This window comes from Pezoporus flaviventris, unplaced genomic scaffold (genome assembly GCF_033815535.1).
Source record: "Pezoporus flaviventris isolate CSIRO_AGI_PZ_B2104156 unplaced genomic scaffold, CSIRO_AGI_Pfla_v1 ptg000097l, whole genome shotgun sequence".
Classification (NCBI taxonomy): domain Eukaryota; kingdom Metazoa; phylum Chordata; class Aves; order Psittaciformes; family Psittacidae; genus Pezoporus; species Pezoporus flaviventris.
Window position 1 is genome coordinate 6903649 of NW_026892645.1, and position 21174 is coordinate 6924822.

The 21174-nt window shown below is 39.9% G+C and overlaps 1 protein-coding gene across 1 annotated transcript in view; it reads left to right on the forward strand.

Moving 5' to 3' along the window:
* Positions 1 to 21174, forward strand: part of CDK5RAP2 (CDK5 regulatory subunit associated protein 2) — an 80246-nt gene that overhangs the window by 50131 nt on the left and 8941 nt on the right. Inside the window, 11 exon segments of the mRNA XM_061476624.1 lie at positions 170 to 428; positions 2174 to 2284; positions 4385 to 4985; positions 6573 to 6805; positions 9417 to 9465; positions 10214 to 10398; positions 11526 to 11651; positions 15932 to 16048; positions 17878 to 18067; positions 18274 to 18395; positions 19796 to 20044. Of these exon segments, the coding sequence (XP_061332608.1) occupies positions 170 to 428; positions 2174 to 2284; positions 4385 to 4985; positions 6573 to 6805; positions 9417 to 9465; positions 10214 to 10398; positions 11526 to 11651; positions 15932 to 16048; positions 17878 to 18067; positions 18274 to 18395; positions 19796 to 20044 (2242 nt within the window).

Below are 21174 nucleotides of genomic sequence, written 5' to 3' on the forward strand. Positions count from 1 at the left end.
TTTTTCCCATTGCAAGGCTATTGCCATCTCCTTTTCAAAACTAATGTGACAGCTGGCTGATCTTATAGGAAAACCTTTAGTTTTCCTCTCTGAATGTCTGTTTATACTTCATTTACTTGACTATACATGTGAGCTACCAACTGCCCATCTTATTCCCTGCCTTTTTCAGGCTGATTCAGCTTCCCTGCCCAAGAAGTCCCGCCTGCCTGTTCTCTTAAAGTCACACAGACCATTAGGAAACGTGCCTTTGAACTCCTGTGTGCAGAAGTCAGATTCAAACCTACAGCCTCATAGCATGGCACTGTATGAAGGTCTGAAAGCCTGTGAAGTACAACCTGAACAGTTTGAGCCACAAACAAATGGAGAGGTGAATGAGTCTGTGATTGAAAGCCTTCAAGAAGATCGACAGAAAAGCACATCAGTGAGAGGTAAATAAGGAGTAGACACAATGACTTGTAATACTGCTTGAAATAGTGTCTTCTCTTCTTGTAGTAGAAAGTAAAACCAGGTAAGTTTTACATAGGTACAGTGCTGCTTAATCTGATGAATTTCTTGGGTCGGCAAATGTATACAGACCTTGAAAAATGCCTTTCTTTTTCCTTGTATCCTTGCTGCTAGAATGGAAACAGCTTTACATGGAGTGGGAAGTGCTGTGTAGACATGGCATAACGTGTATAGTAAATGACAGTTTCATAGGGTGCTCACAAATGCACACATATGTCAACAAAAAATTTCCTTTAGAGATGTCAAGTCTAGTGAAACCTGTCTGTAATGGAGACAGGAGAGTGTAAACATGCTGTATTTGTTCATGCTGCATAAAGAGGCTTTCCCAATATTCCACGATCAGTCAAGCCATCCGTGTCTGTTTCCAGTGTGGCTGGGTGAATTTCAATTGAGCTGTTGACAAAGCAGCTGGATTGGCAAAGGATGGTGACAAATGGTAAGGCAGAGAACAATGGGTGTTGTATAAAGATTTGGAGTGGTAAATACAATAGACATGTGCTTAGCAGTTCCATTAAAAACTGGACGTGGAAGGGATAGGTGAGGGAGAGAGGAGGTATAAATAGAATATACTCAATCAAACAACAAGTGAAGCACTGTCAAATGCAGAGGTTGCAGAGATGTTGTTAATGTTATTGTGGTAAAGGACAGGTATGGCACTGCTTTCTTGAGAATACTTAAGCTGATAGGACTTCAGCCTGGAGAAGAGAAGGCTCCTGAAGGGGAGACCTTAGAGCAGCTCCAGTGCCTAAAGGGGCTACAGGAAGCCTGGAGAGGGGCTTGGGACAAGGGCTTTAACCTGCCGGAGGTGAGACTGAGATGAGCTCTTAGGCAGAAGCTCTTCCCTGTGAGGGTGCTGAGGCGCTGGCACAGGGTGCCCAGAGAAGCTGTGGCTGACCCATCCCTGGCAGTGTTCAAGGCCAGGTTGGACACAGGGACTTGGAGCAGGTTGCTCTAGTGGAAGGTGTCCCTGCCTGTGGCAGGGGTTGGAGCTGGATGAGCTTTAAGGTTCCTTCCAACCCAAACCAGGCTGGGATTCCATGAACAAATAATACAGGTACGTGCAAAACACATGGAGAATTCTGAGAAGGGCAGTGCTGGTGGCTTGGATCCTGAAATCAGTCAGAACCTGTTGGGACTGAAGGCCTGTGATTTCCCTTCCACACCGAGTCCTTTACCCTGGCTAAGAGCTGTACTGCACACTTAGGAATTGTGAGACTTGGTGCAATGGGAGATCACACAAGATTAGCTTATGATCAACGCTCATACTGGAGAAACTTTTTAGCCTTTGCTCTAAGCTTAACATAAACCATTTAAAAATGCACTAGAAATTGAACAATGAAGGGGAGCTGCATTACGAAGGGGAGCTGCAAACCTTTATTTGGTGTTAGGAAGCTTTGCAAGTCACATTCTTTGTAGTTATCTTTATAATCAGTTCAAGGATTTGAAGAATATGTACTAACACTGTTTCATGTGACCAGTAATGTTTGTATTACGCTTTCAGTTGTTGTTCTTAGGTGATTTTCCTGGTCCAGGTTGTCAGAAAACTAGATTTGGGTTTATGGGGTGTGTTGGGGGGGGTGCTTTTGGAGGTGGTGGTGGTTGGTTTTGGGTTTTTAACTATCCTCGTTCATTATTTTTCAGTCACTGACTTCTCTTTCACCTTCTCCAGATAACTCCTCCCTCAAACTGGTTAATAGTGAAGTCCAGGTGGAGCTGCAAGATGTTGATACAGAGAGCAAGAATGAATATGCAATGGACAAAAATCAGATGAATTATCAAGGTAGAGCATTTATATGGTATAGTTAAAAAAAAAAAAGGAATTCTAAAGCAGCTCTATACTGAATTGTGCCAAATTGTAAATTACTGCAGGTAATTGTCTCCCTTGCCACCATTTGTGGGTCTTAAAACTTGCTTTCTTAGGTAGCATGGATTAATTGCTCCAAGAATCCAAGTTGGTCTTTTAAGGGTTATGCTTTCAGAAGGGCCACAGGGATTTATGAGTCTGGTTTCCAGTAAAACTAATGAGTTGTATGCCTAACTCTGATCTCGATTGCTAACGTCCTCGCTTCTGAATTCTCCTCTGAATGAAATGTTTGTTACTTATTGCTTCTGCATCTAGTTATGAACTATTGGAATGAAGCAACTGAGTGATAGATTTTTGCTTATCAGAATTACTTGAAGGCATTCAACTAGGTTGAAACCTAATGGATTTGCTTAATGAAAATGTAAACAGATTTAGTGCTGTGTATTACGTGTTTCTGCATCACCCATTAGTATTTTTGGGGATGGCTTGAATAACCTGATTAGCATATTGTTTTATAGAGGATATGGCCAATTTTGTAATCCTTTCTCACATCCTTTGTGTAAGTAGTTTCAGCAAAGCTGGGGAGTTGGTTCACAGGATCATGCCCTTTGTGTGTGTGAACACATAGATGTACAGAGACCTTAACTAAAGGGCAGTGTTTCATTAAGAAGTATAACCAGTATTCTAATCAGGACTATTTCTTCCCTAATATCTGATTTTATTTCCTCTTCTTATCTGGAACTTCTGCATGAACTCAGGATGACAGTTTTTAAGAGGTCATTTAATACTAGGATTTTTCTATCTCAGTCCTCTAACTGAGAGGACTTTGACATCTGTGTTACTGCAGCAACCAAGTGGTAGAGAAGGAGGAGAGGATAATAAATTTGAGTGTTGCATTCCCTTAGTCAATGCATCTTCTTGGATTCATACACAGGCATTTTCTTGGATGCATTTCTGTCCTGTGATTGTGTCACCTTTCCAATGACGTATATAATATTGTGCAGCAATCTGTGTACTGCAAACATCATCTAGCCTACATTTCAAAGAAGTTGATATCCCAGCTTCATGTTTTTCTGGCTTTTAGGTTATATTTGTTTCTATTCTCTTGTGTTTGACTTGGACCTTCATATACAGCTGCCCCCCTCCCTGAGACTTTATACTGATTTAGAGCTTGAACCTGGGCGTTCGAATTCTCCATGGAAACCAATTTGGAAGTATTAAGACCTCTGCAAGATCAATGAATGACTCCCAGAAGGGAGGTTCTAATTCATAGTGATCTTTTGCAGAACTAATAGAAGGGGAAAATTTAATTTACTTGTAACCAGAAAATAACCATTTTCCAAGATACTTTACACACAGAAGACCTCAACATGCCCAGAACTATAAACATAGAATATATGTAGGAATATATAGCTTTTATTGGTGTGAAGCTGGGGTGATTGCATTACTTATGAATGGCAAAGTCAGCTAAGGGATGTGATGTGCATGCCAAATGAGTGCCAGTAAAACCTTTAACACTGAACATATTAATGGATTCTAAAAAGAAGTTATTAAAGCCCTTTTTTCATATTTTACTATTTTGTTGATGATCTTTTTACAGTTCCACCGACTTTCTGCTCCAGTTGGTTTTGTATAGATTTTTGGAGTGAAAAGTATTTAATTAGAAGTTTTAGGAAGAACCATTTGAAGTCATAGAGTCTACTATTAAATCTCGGTGCCTTATGTTTGAGGTTGTCATCATTGTGGCTGTAAAGGTCTGGGCTTCGTTGGTGTCTGATTCAGGACTGGCTATAGCAAAAGTCATGTTCAAGCATTTGGGCAAAGAAAGCAGATGTATTTTGCCTATTGTTTATTTGAAAGGGGAGAAGGGGGTTGGAATATTTGATGTGCAAGTTGAATTAATGGGCAAATCGTATAAAGGGGTCAGAAGTCCAAAACTAATATTGTAGAGCTTCTAATCATTCTGCATTTGTATTCTGTTATTACAGAAGTCAATGAATTCATTCTAGTGCTGTTAAGAGCAGAATGTCAGATAAAGAAATATTAATATTCACATGCAAAACTCCTTTTTTTCAGATATGCAAAATCATCATAGCATCAGCAATGTGAATATCCAGCATTCATTAAAAGAGATAAATGAAGAGTTTTATTCCACAGAACATGAGGGCATTGACTCAGCCCCTGCATATTCGGGTTCCAAGTGCCTGCGTTCTCTCAAATTGAGTGTAACAAGTACAGATGCACTTGATGACTGTGCAGTCATAGAGGATATAGAAGAAATGAAAGAAAGAATTAAGAATATGGAGTCTGAGCTTGAGAAGTACAAAATGTTCGTGTTTCATTTACAGACCTCTGACCAGTTCTTATTGAGTGGTGTTTCCAATATAGCTTTAAGTGACGCAGCCTTGCCTGTGGAAGGACATGTTATGCAAATGCAAGATAGAGCTGTGCAAGGAATCAAACAGTGTTCTAATGTCCATCAGCTGGTGGATTGTGAGAATCACCCTGAAAATAGGAATTCAGTGTCTTCAAAAGCACCTGATACTTGGACAGCACAAAACCTTAAAGAACTACTAGCAGCAAATGAGGCAGAACTTGAAAAAGAGCAAATTGCAAATATGCATCTTGATGAAGTGTATCATCTTCAGAGCAAACTGAGAGAAACACCACCATCCAAGTGAGTAAAGCTATTACTGTTTTGGGTTCCTTTTTGTAAACAGCAATACCACATAACACAGGAAGGCAATATGAAGATAATTTCGTTCACATAGGAGGGTGTTGTTACAGTAAAGGCTGAATTTCACTAACATTAACATACAGCCACTGAAACATTTAGTTAAAAGATGCCTCAAAGAACAAAACAGTATTTCTCTTACAACAGAACTGCTTCTGCTGGGCTCATATCATCCTCTGGTGAAGACTCTATGCCAGATACCTATGTCTCTCCCCACACCTCCCTTTGCTGCAAGACATCCTCTGTTGAGCAAAGTCAGATTACTCTGTGAGATGGGCTGACCTCTGTAATTAAAGTATTACACTGTTGCATACTCAGGGTTTTTTTTCTGGTGACACACTTTTTATTCCCCCCCCCCCCCCCCCCCCCCCCCATATCCATATTGTCCTGAGAGCCTTAAGGAAGTATAACAAAGGAAGGTATTCAGCCTTTGGCCTCAGAATGCTTGAAGAGAAATATCTGGAGACATTAAGCAACCACCAACATGGCCTGCTGTATATCTCTTAGTATTACTGACATAAAATACAATTGTGCTGCATAATACATATAAATGTACATACCTTGAAAATATACCTCATCCATTTCACAAAGGCAGATCCAGCTGTAAATTAAGGGAATTAAGGGATGAGACAGTATGGATGGCTGTAAAGGTTTTATGGCCACTGTCTAGGACAACTGCATGAGTCACAAGTGACAGGCCCAAAAGTGAGTTATGCATCTCTCCTTATAGCAATGATGATAAAAATCCTGTAACAACCCACACCATAGTACATTTTGTTTATGCTGCATATTTTCTTTGATTCCCTGCATCTTTCCATTTCCTCTGCCTTTTTCTCCACTAATTCTATAGAAAGAAGTCAATCTGTGATACAGACAGTGGCACTATAAAGGGAGCATCTATATTTGCAAGTGCAGAATAAATTCAGTTAATCTGAGTTGAGATTTATATCCTGGTGTGTGGAGTACAGGAGTTTGGACTCTACAGGGGTTGTCATGGTCATAGTCTCTGGTAATAAACATGCAGAGACATGGAGAATTTTCAGACTGGGTGAACCCATCAGCTCAGAAAGTCCAATACTGTGCTCCTGCAGGAAATACAATAAGTTATAGAAGAAGAGACCACTCTGTATTATTTGGTTTCTTCTTAATTCACTATGGAAGAACAAAACCAAGCAGTCAGAAAAATATGTGTATTCTAAAAGATTCTTTTCATGTATTCACTCATACTTACTTTCATTTGGCACCTTTGAGTGCCATCCAGGTTATTTTCAAGCAGACAAACAAGTCATCACCTTAATTTCTGCCCATCTTATAAATGAAGGATAATAACCCACAAGTTATGCCCATAAATACAAAACTCACCAGTTAGAGACGATCCATTTCTCATTGTGGGGCTGTAAAAGCATTTTAAAAGCAAATTGAGTCACATCAAATGAGAACTTAGGAGTATAAGTTTAATTCTCTTTTTATGTATACTTAAACGTTGCTTATGGTCAGAAAATGACTTGAAAGCTAATTTCATTTTCTCAGCTATGATTCATTAGTTCATTCCCAACCTCGAGAAGTCTCCTTCCAACGCCAGCAAATGAAAGAGATCCGCAGTGGTTGTGTCACTTACCATCAGCATCTGACGAGCCTTATTAAAGCTTTTGAGGAACTGCTTCAAGCCAGTGATGTAGATTATTATGTTGCTGAAGGCTTCCGTGAACAACTGAATCAAAGTGTGCTACTGTTTGGGAAGCTAGAAGGGCAAATCCTGTATGGTAAGTAGCAGTATTTTGTGCTTCTTGGCTGAAATATATTAACATTCTTGGAATTTGAAGGGGTTTTTTTCCTCTTTTCAGTGAAAAGAAAACCTTACTTCCTCTTGGTTGTTTTTAAATGATTTATAGTGAGGACTGTCTTGGGAAGCACAATTTTAATGCTCCACAAAGACTCGATTTTACTCCTGCAGTTATCCTCTGTGTTGACACCTTCCATTTTGAGTTATCTCAGCATATGCATATTTTAACTGTTTAAAAGATAGTGGTTATGGTTTACTAGAAGTTTAGTTGCAAGTAGGTTTTAGGATTTTCTGTATCAGGAACCAGCCCAGCTGATTTGTTGAGCCTGAGCACCAGATATCTCCATTGAAGGGTTCTCCCAGTTGGTTTTTAACACAATCTATGTTTAACTAAACCCCCAAAATTACAAGTTCCTAAAGTTTTTCCCCTAAACTGCAGTCATTTGCAAGAAGGGTAAATGAAGTGCAGAGATCAGGACTGTACTTTTAGAGTCAAATATAGAAATGATTATAACCATATATGATATGGCTGATTTCTATGGCCAGTTCCTTTAAAGAAACCACAGGGAATCTTGCATTGGACAGCTGGGAGATAATACCAATTGATGTTCCTGTAGAAATAACACAAGTTAAATCGTGAGCAGGTATAAAATCATCTGTACCAGGAAAAAGGACCATAGATGTCACAGAGAAACCCACCCAGATGGTGCACATGGACAGTTAGGGGGTAGAAAGGGAAAATCTGTTTGATTAGAAGGCAGAGGAGAAGAATTCCTTCAGAATTTTGAGTAGCTCATGAGTTAGATACTGTGGTATTGCAAATCAGTGTGTATTTGCAGGGCATAATAGTAGAATAAGAGCCTTCTGAGCAGAGGTCCTAGGCGAAGTCAAGTAGAGAAGTGTTGGCCTTGTGTTAGAGAAAGCCAGGCACTGAATGGAGTCCATAACCCAAGGAAAGGACATTGTAATGTGTACTGGTAAGCAAAGCCCTTTGAATTATCAGGGAGAACTGGCATGTTGTCTGAAAAATGGGAGCAGTTTATCCCAGTTTTCCCACCTATTCTCTGGCAAAGCATTAAGTTGGAATGTCTAAAGTGGGACCACATCAGGACATTTATTCCTATATATATATTATTAAAATTACCATTACTAGTTATTTTCCTAAGAGACCTGCATCTTGCTGCCAGGTAGTCCAGCTTGTTAAGAAAAACACTCTAATAGCTAAAATGCAACCATGTTTGGTAAAATGAGCATCAAAGTCAAACTTTATCACCCGAAGGAAGAGTACCTTGTACATGTTGCCTTCAGTCCGTAGCTGGAAGAAAGTTAGCAGCACAATGCTGGAAAAGGGATGCTTTCATGGGTGAAATTCAGCAAGAAGGACCTTTTCCTATCATCACAAAGTTGCTGTTTCTGACCCAAAAGCAATACTTCCACAGATGTCAGTACAAAACTGCTACCTTCAGCGAAACACTGGAGCTGGCCTGAAATAGGGCTTCTGACCCCCACGTCTTCCCAGAATTGGCTCCAGAAGATCACTTTGTTCAGAACCATCCAGGCCCCAGCCATACAATGATCTGTATTCTGCCTTTCATTAAAGGTAGTGGCAGCATGTTGCAGTTTCAATTGCTCATATAAAGGAGTTGTATATGAGAAAAAGGTATTATGGCTACTGTGTCATAGCATAGTGTAATAAAAGATTGAGTGTATTCAATGATTTCAGTGGCTACAGATTCCTTGCATTACAAATGAGAAGACTCTGTAGTGAATAAACATTAAATGCCTTTAAACCAACAGATGGTACCCTATATACTATGAAAAGACACTGACAACTGAGACAATTCAATATATCTAACACAATGGTGCTGCATTGAATCACACATTAAAGTAAAATGACATTTGTAGGGTTATAAAGAACAGCCAGTGTACTAAGAATTGACTGTAAAGATGCATCAACAACCGCCTGTCTCTGCATTTCCATCCTGACCTTCAGTTCATTCCCCTGCATTTGCAGCTGTGGAGCTCTTGCCTTCCACCTCTGCTTAAAGGCACTAGGAAGTCAGAATATGGGGAGCCAAGGGGACACCACGGAACTCTTATTTCCTTTGTTAAATCAGTGTCTGAATCCAGCTCTCTTGCACTGGATTGTGCTTGTGTGCACCATTGGGAATATTGCAGGCAAAATCCTGTGCATGCCCCTTTATTGAGGATAACTGGTGAGCCCGGGTGGACAAAATCCAAATGTGATGGAATTGGGTTTATGTATTTTGTTTTATTGAAGAAATAATGGCATGTAGGCCTAATCCTTTTGCTATATAGCACAAATTTTACATCTGTGTGTTAACTGAAACACCAAAGCCGTAAAATCTGGCACCTGTGGTACCTCGTAATTCTTTTTGAACTCCAGAGAACATTGCTTTGTTGCTGGGCTGTAAATAGTTGTGCATTTGACACTAATACACAGTGTGTTGAGTATCTGTTGGCTTCTCTAATTTCTCCTTAATTTACCATTCTGTATATGAATAGTTGAAGATGGGGGGGGAAGTATAATTCTCAATATCTGTTTTTAACCAGATCTTTCTGCTTTGCAGGAGAAGCAATAGGGGCAGAAGTCACTATACTTTATGAATTAGCTCAAAGGTAAGAGTGCAACTGAATGTTTATCAAATGGTTGTTGATAAGGATGCTCCATGTTTTGTAGCACAACTTCCACTCTTTTGCTTTCTGAAGGGCTTTGCTTATGTTGCATGTTTCATTTAATATCCATTTAGTTAATAAAATATCCATAGAAATGAAACAAAGGCCTTTTTTTCCCCCACTTCTCATCACACTGAGATCCTGAGAAGCATCAAGCTACCAGCTTTGTTTCTTTCATGAACAAACAAAACATGTGCCATAAGACACTGTGTGTGCTCAGATATACCCTAATTGCAGCTGCCAGGAGGGATACTCAGCTACCTTTCTGTTGCTGTGACCTTGGGGGCTGGCTCAGGATGACTGGAGCATGATGCTGGTGCAGTTTGTTCTCTATCACCCTTATGCTGAAGGTGAAGAGAGCAGGTGGTGTTATGCTGCATGTGTTGGTTTTATGCCAGCCTGGGATTCTTTTGTGCTACAGAAATCCTCAGCTACCTGTTCAAGGCAGCTTGAGGTCCCCTTAACTCAATGATAACTGCCTAGTGCTGGGACATAATCCTGGCCTGAAGGTCCATTGATTCTTTCTGCTGACTTCAGTGAGGTCTGGATTTCAGTTTTGATCTGTTACTGTGGTTTGTCATGTTCTGTCATATAAATTCACTCCTGTACATTTGCCACTGTGCTCTCTATTCATGCTTCTAAAGTAATAAACCAATTTCTATATTTGAAAACATTTTGTTTGGCACAAAAGGGATAACGAGAAGAACACCGCTATGTACCAGCAACTGAAGGAGGAGTCACCTGTACCATCTGCTCTTCATAGCTTGTCTGACTTTGATTTGTCAGAAAAGTCATCTCTTGGCTCACCCGAGCCCCGGGACGACCTGGAAGGACAGCATGGCACATTGGCGCTTCTGCCAAACAAGTTTCCCCCAGGTAATTTATTCCCCCACTGAAGATTCACTGGGTATTGGGAAAAAATGCCCTAAATAAGACACCAGGGATCTAATTAAGAAATAATGAAGAATGTTTGTCTGCTTCAGCTTTCCAGGATCCTGGCATAATCATTGCAATTTCAGTAATAAGACATCTAGAGATGACAACGATTTGAACTGCCTCCTGCTTGAAACAAAATTAGCTTGGATGTTTTGTGTCTTTGTTGTTTTAGACTGCCATCTTTTTACAGTACTCCAGACGGTCTTTAAATAGACATGTTATGAGGGGAAAACAGACAATTGTCAAGAGAATATTACATAGAAAAAGAGAGATTTTTCTAATTTTATAAAAGTCAGTGTTATGTTTCCTTGAGAATTGTAAGTGCTGCATAATTAATAAGTGGTGTTGTGTTTGACCTGGATAGTTTCACTAAGCACAAGTGATGCAGTAGTTTGTTATAGCCAGCGATGAAAATTTAATAGCTGAGATAGCACATGCTGTTCAGGAGGAAAATACTGCAGAGTAAACCAGGAGTGTGTGACATGGATAAATTGACAAATGAGGTGGTGACAGTTAGAACAGATAAGTTCCTGAGTGAAGCTGAAGCTCACAGCCAACGGAAGAAAAATTGTAGAACGGGAAAGCAAGAAGGGAAAGGTACAGTAATGAAATTTGGTAGAAGAGATGTATTTATTGTGGCATGCATTGTGTAAGTCAAAGTCAAATTGATACCTGAGTTACTCTGGTAAGCTTCCCATTATTAGAAGGTAAAATATATGCTGTTGGTGTGTTGAGCCTGAATGTGAGGCTGCATTGCAGAGCTTTGGATTCGTTGCCCAGTATGTGCAATGTTTTAACTGGGCAAATTTGCTATCTACTACAGTTTTGTAGGAAGAAATTGTTTAAGGAGCCTTAAAACTAGGCCGTTTTTTAAGTTAAAATGGAGTTTTCATTCCATTTTTCATATGGAAAAAGGTTCTTGTGGTGTCAGATACTTAATGTCTACCAGTTTGAACAGTTCTGTATTATTTTTAAGTGTTAACTCACATTAGATTTGACAGGAGTACACAGTGTAAGGGAATACAATCATTTACTCTGAATAAGAAGTGGTCTGTTGGTTTATTTAGAGTTACTAATGGAGCATCTGCAAGAAATTAGAATCCTGAGACAACGTTTAGAATACTCCATAAAAACTAATGAGAGGCTGAGGAAGCAGCTTGAGAGACAAGTAATGGACAAGGAACTAGATCAAGGTAAGGATTTATTCCATAGCAAACAAAATCCACTTTTCCTGCTTTAAAGCTCGAGGGATGAAATGCTGCTGGAAATGTTTTGTGTGCTTTTTAGGCTAAATCCCACCCCTAAACAGTTTGGAAATGCTGGGTCTTTCCCTGAGCACTGCTGCATCTCAAGCTCCAGCAGCAGACACAGCTTCACCATGCTGCGTGTACAGTAGCATTAATAGTGACCTAATGTGCCTCTTCCTTAAGTCCATTGCTTGAAATGTATCCAGGACTGATGCACAAATCTTATTTCTACCTCTCTGAGTTAACACCACACAGCCTCAAACCTACAATTGCATGTAGTGCTGAGAGAACAGGACAACCAGGTAGTTTTATGGCGTTTGATGATGCTGTGCTTGAATTTCATAACAGGGAATTGAAACCTTTCTACTTCTGTTATCAACAAACAGCCTGCTCTTTTTTTTTGTTCCCTTTTTGTGCCTTTGGGATATCATTATTGTTGTAATGATCATGGATTCTAGGATGTCATCTTCTTTTCATTCCCTGCCATGTGCAGCCAGGGATAGTTGCAGGAGAGGAAGCCCATTTTAACAACGCAATTTCAGTGAGGCCTGGACCCACTCTGAATATAGGAGGAGGTGCTTTGTTCTAAATTACATTGCTGCTATTGATCCAAAGTAGGAGTTCTGTGGAATTAGCTTTCCTGTGCCTACTCCATGTATACCTGGGGTGGTCAGTACAGCACCACTGCTAACAGCACTGTTGGGAGATGCCTCCTCTGGAATTTTCTGAGTGCTTTGAAGCCAGCTTGTATTCACATACAGGGACAAAATATCTGTAAGGCAGAGCCTAGGTCCAGCTTGTCATTTGAATTGATTGGTGTCAGAAATGTCTTCTGCACAAAATAACATCCCGAGTTAATAAGAAATACCTGACAGCAACTGATGGAAATTGGTTTTCGTTCCAAACTCTAAAATAAAGCAGTGGATGAAAACCACTAAAAATAGGCATGCAAATTCAGAGTCACAGCTCACCACTGCTTGCTTTCAACATCTTTGAAACCCAAACTCTGTGGTACCTTTAAAACTTCTCCCAGGAGGGTAGCCAGGTTCTCACTGGGGATGCTTTTGCAGCACCTTTTCAAGCACACCATACCAGGCATACTTTCCTAATCTTCATTCTATTCTTGTTCTCCTTCCCACGTTTTTCCCCACAGGACAACTGATTAATATGCAATATTACTCAGACTGGAAGCAGGCAATAAATACTTACATGCTTTCCTTTTACTCAGTTTCACTAATGTTGACATTAGATTCATTATGTTTTACATCATCCCCATGATCCACTTCTGTTGTTGTTTAAATGGAGACTACCTGCAAATAGCAGTTGGCTTTCAGGAATAATTTACAGTGATGGAAAGGTGTATAAAAGCATCCATTTCATTCATGAAGTATTTACGCTGCTGGAAAGGCATACTGTTCCCATGAAATAACCACACTGAAACACTTCCAACTCTTTTACAGCTTCATAAAGATTCTGGCAAGGGCATCCATTAATGCAGTGAAAGTATATTTTCTTTATAAACTGTCTTTTACCTTCCATCTGTCTTCTTGTTGCCTTAGTGCATCTGCAAATGCATGGAGGGGAAATCTGGAAGAGAAAGAAGGAACTACCTGTTAGAACAGCTCATTTTTGTTACTATGATCTCTCAGTGCTTCCTGTTTGTTTTGAGGATCTCTTTCATGTTATCAATATGGATATCCTCTCTCCTAGTAATGATGCCTTTTTCTTCCTAATAGATGGGCTTTTTTTTGGCTTTAAGGGCAAAAATGAGTCCCTTAGTGAAGCTGAAGCAGATTTTAGCTTTGGGACATAATAGTTCAACGTTTGAACTTAATATCCTTAGTTTGTTTTCCTTCAAAAACCAAAACCAACTTGTAACATACTTAATTGCTGATGAAAGCCTGTTAAATTCGTGTGATTATTGTTTGTTCAATCAAAGGTAATGCACAGATTTATTCTTGTTTGCTAAATATTAGATGGATGTATGTACACACATCTGCCCACTATTTTTGCTATACTATTTCTAATATTTAGATTCTCTAAGTGTTTAAATGCCTCTGGGCTTCCAGTGTTCTATAAATGACTCAAGCGCTGGTAATGACTACATCGTTACTGTAGAGCTGAGGTTTGCAGTGCAAGGAGAACCGAAATAATTGCTTCTATAATTTCAAATGTTAGGCTTCCAAATCAAATCAAAGGTTTAATTTTGAGTTTCCAAGGTTTCAGATCTTATTAATGGCAGTTAACATTAAAAGGGGTTTTTGTTTGCCTTATTTTTAGCCCATAAGTAAGTAATGTATCTACTCAGGCTTCAGCTTTAGTATGCCTTTATTTTGCTTTACTGGGAATGAATATTGGCTTCCTCTTGGCTGTGATTTTCAGCAGTGCCTGTCTTTCAGTCAGTGTTTTCTTTGAAACCATCAAGGTACGCTTCCTTAGCACTCACTTTTTTCAGCACAAAACATAATGAAGACTCAAGTGTATTGCAATTGTAGGCCCTGATGCTCCACTTTACTGTGGTTAGATGGACCTTTTGCATCTATGGAGAGCGTAATTGATGTCAGCAGGGCTCTGCACAGAAGTAGTCGTCTCGGCAGTGGGTCAAATTGCAGGATTGTGGCCCTATTACCACTGGCTCTACATTATCCCTTATTATGTAAGATAACTGGTAGTTATATTCTAAAGCCTTTCAGTAGAACTGTGATAGCATAACTTGTCAAATAGGATAAAGCTGGGTGATGGGCAATAAATTAAATTAGAATCAAGATGAGACCATCAAGCCTTGCCACTTCAAGTTGAATTGCTTTGTTAGAATCTGAAAGGGAAAAGCCTTTTGAGTTCGCATAGCTACTTCTACTCTTTAACATATAGATAGTAAAATGCCATTAGTGCCAGGCTTCTAGAGCCTTTGAGTCTTTCAGTAACGACAAGAGGTGCATATCATGGCACACTAAATCCCAGTTAGGTAGTGGGTAAAAGCTTCAATTGGGATTACAATAAAAATGAGATTACTCAGAGGAAGTGCAGCACATCAAACTGAAGTGAACTGCCAGAGCTGAAAGGCATCCTCCTCATACATTCAGCTAATTTTTGTGCCAGCTGGTTATTTCTCCATTAACCAAATAGTTGACACTCATGTAGCTGTCTGAAGCTTTAAAGCGTGGGATATACTGGGATAACCAATCAACTGAAAACTATTCTTAATAGTAACATTAATTCTGGTGGGTCCTGAAGTGTTTTACTGACTATAAGCAGGTTATAAAGGGCAATAACAGAGGCAGTCCCCTTGAGAGTGGAATGCATCACTTTTCAGACTGTACTGGTAACATTACACATTGCTATGGGATGAGTAGCAAAGATACAGTGTGTTGTGAGGATAACCTAGGCTGAATTTGGCTGGATACACAAGTTAACACTTTATAGAACTAGTACAGTAAGAAAGATCCTCAGAGTGGGTTTCTAAAAGATAGACATCTAAGTCGGTGCTGGTTACTCAGAACTTCTCATGGAAGCACTGAAGACTTGTGTTTCCCTTTGGAGGAGAGGACAGGGCATCTCATCTGCAGAGAAGACACATTGAGTAGCTCTGTGGTGGTGCCCGTTTCTCCCCATGATGGTTGGTCCACAACTGGCTCAGTTATCTAAATTTTAGACACATGAATTGAAGAGGGATGAATCTTCATCCCTGTGATCATAAATGGGTTCTTGCTTTGTAATCAGAGTCAAAAGCAGTGTCTCCAGTCTTACGTTCTAGACTCGTGCGGTAACAGATCTGTTGCCAGACTATCGATGTTACTTCCTGCACTGTGGATTAGTTGGTAGAATCTAGTGGTCCTTTGCAATGGTATCGTTAAATACAACAGGGTATGATCAGAGCCAGACTGAAATATATGGGAAACCTTCCTCCAGTTTGCATAACTTTCAACAAATAGCAATGTCACAAAATCCTCCTGCATTTTGTCCTGTTGGAGTATCAGCGGATAGGTAAGGACTGCCAGGGATAATTTTGCCATTTTGGTAATGGCTGCCCAGCAATGAGAGGTACTTTGGATTACTTGGCATTAACCTGAACTGCCTTTTAGTCTATGGGGATAACCTTCAAAATAGAGAGGGGAGAAATCATAGCATGTTTTTCTGCAATTTCTTAAATTGTTCTTGTCTGGAAGGTTTAATCTTTAATGACCTAGAGATGAGTCATAAATCATCTTTTCTGTATATATTTATAGGTTCTGCAAACATTTTTAACCATGGCTCAGAGCAGCATAATTCCTTGACTTCTGAAATACATTTCCTGAGGAAGCAAAATCAAGTTCTGAATGCAATGCTAGCTAAAGGATCCAGAGGTAAGAATGACTGCAAGTCATTCCACATCAGAACACAATGAAATATTAACAGGCCATTCATTAAACTGACTTAACTGTTCTTCCCACCCCTGAAATTCCGTGCTCAGCCATAAGCATTCAAACTGGAGTTAATGATAAAGAAGTAGCAGTAATACTCCTTTCTGCTGATTTGTAGCATTTTCCACTTGATATTCCCTTTCATTTCTCTGTGCTTCTTTTTGCATTCCTTTTGGTTCTATACGTTCTTTTTCCTCTTCCCCCTGTGCCTTTTATTACCATTTTCTCCTTTTTCCCAGTGCTTTCATTCTGAAACCCTTTTAAAAACAATCCATAGGATAGCATTATTGCTGAAAATGAGACCAGTCAGTACAGAACAGTTGCAAAGGGAAGCAAACTAATTACATTTAGATTCTGTAATCTGCTACAGAGGCTTGACTGGACAGACCAGTCCAGGGTTGGAACTAGATGATCTTAAGGTCTTTTCCAACCCTAACCATTCCATGATTCTATGACCAGGCCATCTTTTTGGAAGCACTTCAGAAGAGAACAGAACTGAGGGAATCCATTTGTAAGTATTTGTAATCTCTGAGATTAACTTTCAACTTCCCTCATTTTCACACCTGTGAAGAGAGAATATTAAAGTCTCCCTCTCCTTTTCCCCCAGGACAACGAACAACTCACCATGTAGGATTTTAAAAGCAGCTTAAGCCACAATTAGTTTATAATTCTCCATGATTTCAGGCGGTGTAAAAGCACTGGTGCCTCTTCCAGTTATGTATTCCCTCATTGGTTCTGGTACATCTTGGTGCTTATCAGTGTCTTCAAGTTCTACTTGTTTAATTAATATACTCCTGCTTTTGTTTCCACGTCGACAATATGATCTGATAATATCAGGGTTTCTTTCTTAGAAGAACCATGATGAATAGAACATTGTTGCCCTTATGTGTAAAAATAATGTCAGTATTTCTGGAGTTTGGGAGCTTCTTTTCCTTTTAGTCCTGGATGCATTAGACAAAGAAAAGCCTCTTGGATACCTCCTGCGTATTTTGGTTTCAGGTGCTTTCTGTCTATAGTCTTAGCTTGGCCTTTCATTAGTGAAGGGCTGGTGATGTACATTTTTAACAACGTGGGGGTTACCATTTTCATATGCTTTCAACAAGACTACTGAAGATGAGGGAAGGGTTCCAACTATTGGGAGATGGAATGATTGTCTCATTGCCAAGATTGACACTGTCTTTTCCAGTGCTAAATGTAAGATCATGGAAAACTTGGGGTCCCGATAAGCCTCTATGAGTGTAGCTGTCTCAGTGTTCAGTTGTCCCTATCAGCAATTCCATGTCACAGGACCAGCTGGGGAAATGGCTTGTGCCAAGGGAAGGACTGATGTATGGTACGTTTGGCAGATGAATAGGGCTGTGAAGGAGAGGACAGGGAGGAACATGGATACAACGTGCCCTAAAACAATCCCACTGAGATCTTTTCTTCCTCAAGAGAAGTCAAATCCATTCTTTGGTGAGGATTGGCAAAATTCATGTGCTTGCTTCAGGATCCACTAGTTGCTGACTGCTGTCCTTCTGACCAAATCCCAAGAGGTGCTGGGGGCATTTGGCCTATAAGGCTGTTCACAGGTTTTTATTGAGCCATTATAAGTCCTATTACAGAAAATGTATCTAGCAAAAGTCATTAGAAAATTGAAATGCTGAGATCCTAAAACTCAAAAGAGCAGCTGTGATTTTTCTGGCAGTCTCTGAAAAAGCTGGTTTTGTTAAAGAGCATAGCTTTGGTGGGCCGTGGGCTTTGTAAATACCTGGTGTTTCTTCTTGTTTCAGATAAACAGAAGGAAAATGAAAAGCTGAGAGAATCTCTTTCTAAAAAGAATGCAATCATTGAGCATCTTCATGAGGATTATGAATGTATCAAGAGAGAAAATGAAAGGCTGCAAAAACAAATTGGCCAAAAGGAAGATGAAACCAGATATCTGACATGTCAAATTTACAGCAGCCGTAATGAGTTAAACAGGTATTGATTCTGTCCACATTTAGACATTCATTTAGAGAAGAAAATTGTCAGTGTGACAAGCACGTGTTTAGCCATAGCCATTAACATGAATGAGGTGCTTAGATTTTTTCCAAAGGCAAGGGAAGAATGATTGAGGAAGGGGGAATGGGTTTTAGATTTTGAAGCAAATTGAACTTTTAACTTAGGTATTTACTGGGATTTCACAGGTTGCAAACAGAAATTAATGTAAAGCAACATCAGTTCTCTGAGAATGAGAAGTTACTGCAGTCGCTCCGAACTGAGATCAAGGTTTATGAGAAGCTGGAAGAAGCAAGAAGGAGGAGGACAGGTATAAATGCACATCGTTTCTACACCCTTAGCCCTTGCAACCTATTGCTCTCTGAATATGACCCTGTCAAAAGGACAGTTGGTTAGGTTGCTGTTTCTACTCGCTTCTGCTATGCAAAGAACTGACAACTTGATAAAATACTGCTTTTTACCTTTGGAATGTAGCTGTGAGGTTGAGATTTGTGCTATGTTCTGACTTGGCACACCCAAGTTTCCTTTAGGTTTTTAGCTAAGCTAAAAACAAATACTGAGGGTCAGTGGCTCTGGCTGGATAAGCTTCATGGGTAGCTTTACCTGTCATCTAGGATTTGATATTTACTTGTCATCTAAGCACATGCTGCTGCATCCTCACAGGTAGTGCTTACTCAGGTAGTGCTTTCTCTTGTCTGAATCCAAGGGCAGTGTCTTCTCCCTAGGGAGGGCAGAAGTGCTGGCACTGCCTTCTGAATTAGATGTTTAATTACTTCCTGCCTGCTTTTCTGTCACTAAAAGTGAGGAGTAGGAGTGACACTGACAAGTTCTTCCTACCCCTTTTAAGAAATCCATACTATCACATAGCTGTTGGTGTGGTTAGGTAAAGAAGTGGAATGCTGTTCATTGCTGCTTACTCATTACGGTATCCAGCACATTTCCCACTGGAAGTGCTTGTAAAAGTTGATTATTTTTCTTCCTGCTTTTTTAAGTAATATGCCCTGCCATCACTTGTATTTCATGCATAGCTGCAGCAGAAGAGCCCTGTTGGCATAAGGCTTTAAGCCAAAGTTGGCTCAAGGATGGAACTAAATCTCCTTGCAGAACTGGTAATGTAATTAGAGAGTAGCAGCACTCTCCTCATGCAGTTGAGCGCCTCCCCACTGTCTGGAGAACAGTTGGATTTCAGCATGAAAGAATACATGGAGTTTTTTGTGTGCTGACCTCCTTCTATGGAAAGACAAACACAGCCCTCGCTTTTCAGGTTCAGATTTGTTCCTGTGGTTGCCAGGTGATCACTATTATTTCCTTTGCTCTTCTGTGTATAAAATGAAGCTCCCAATTCTACTTCATCCCTCCTCCGAGCTCAAAGATTACCTATTCCTTTTCCTTGCCCCAGACTGTGCATTAATGCACTTTTGTAAATCCTCTTCATGTTTGTTTTTATTGTGGTTTTTTTTTTTTGTTTTGCTTTTGGCTTCTTAGCTTTTATGGACAAAGTGAAAGATAATTTGGGGCTCTTTAAATCTTTCAAGGGTAAAAGCAATTAAAACATGCTTTTTTGTCAAACCATTATCTTAATGCTGTTTGTAGTTAATTTGTAATACCAAGGATAAGGCCGGCTAGACTTTATTTGCTCAGCCTTCTGATCCTAGCTGATATTATTTTAATTGTTAAAGATGTGAAGTGTTTCTGTTCAAATTGTCGCAGATCCCAGATGTGATGTGGCAGAAGAATTCCGGAAAGATCAGAATAATCCACTTGACTTACACGAGCTGTTGACTGAAATCCAGAGTTTGCGAGTGCAACTTGAGAGGAGCATCGAGACAAACAAGTCTTTGCATGAAAAACTAGAGGAACAGCTTTCAAAAGACAAGAAAGAGGAAGTGAAAGCAGTGTCAGCTCTAAATATCAACTATCTTTTGAGACAAGAATCTCAGCATTATGCAGGAATGAACGGTACTGTGCCATACATGCTTTTGTTACCCTGTAAAACCTGTGCCTTGTCCTTTACAGATGCTCTTAAAGCCTTGTACAACTTTGACTGTACGTGTAGGAGCTGCCCATCAGCCTTCCAGATCCCTTTTCTCTTAGAGCATTTCACAGGGTGGTGAAATACACACTGTCTTACAGCCTCCAACTGTCACTTCCTTTTCCTTCCAGAAAAGCATTTGCAGACAGGCTCTGGGATGGAAGGTTGTCTACATTAAATTGTCATACATTTTGCTTACCTGGGGGTTCTTTTTTGGATGCAGAGCTCTATAATGTTTGCTAAGGGCAAGTATATATTACTCAAGAATGATCAATAAGTGCACTAAATGGGTTTTTTTTTTATACACCAGTTGTTCCCTTTTTGCCCTTGAGGAATACTTTACCTTTATTTCAATCAATCACTGTTAAGTGATACTGCTTTAGCAAATCAGGGAAAATGTAGTGTTTACACTCAGGGTTAGATTATTGTGCCAATATAGATGTATGTGGGATACAGATGGCACAAGAATGTTCTTTCCTTGCTGCTGAAGTATTTTGCATAGTAACAGCTTTCCATACTTCCAGCATAAAGCCACCTCTCTTCCTGCTTGTATTTACATTGTGTTATGGGAACCAATAATAATGGGGCTTTTTGGGTCCATACAGCTGAACATGACTACTTAAATCTTATGTACCACCCAGAGCAGCATCAGCCAGAGGATTAGTGTGAGAGCTTGTGAGACACAACAGGGGTTTTTACCACCTTATTTGTGTGTCCATATCATGACTGGACATACATCCAGTCAGAATCATGCTTCAGATGAAATACGTAACGAGCATAACTCTGTACAAGAAAGAAAGATGCTGAATGTAGCAAATAGCATTTATGGGTTGCTACCTTTCTCTGTGCACTTCATACTTGAACACTAAATTACAGTCTGTACTCCATAGGGGGATGGTTTCTTAGGGCCAGTCGTGATCAAGTAGGTGTGGAACAGCTATCGTGGGGAGCCTTTATCACCAGTATCCCCAAATTGCATTTGTTCCTGGTTTGTTCTAGATAGAAACCTAGATGTTGCGTTTGACCTGTGCCAGGTAGAGTAGGGAGGAACTGGAGA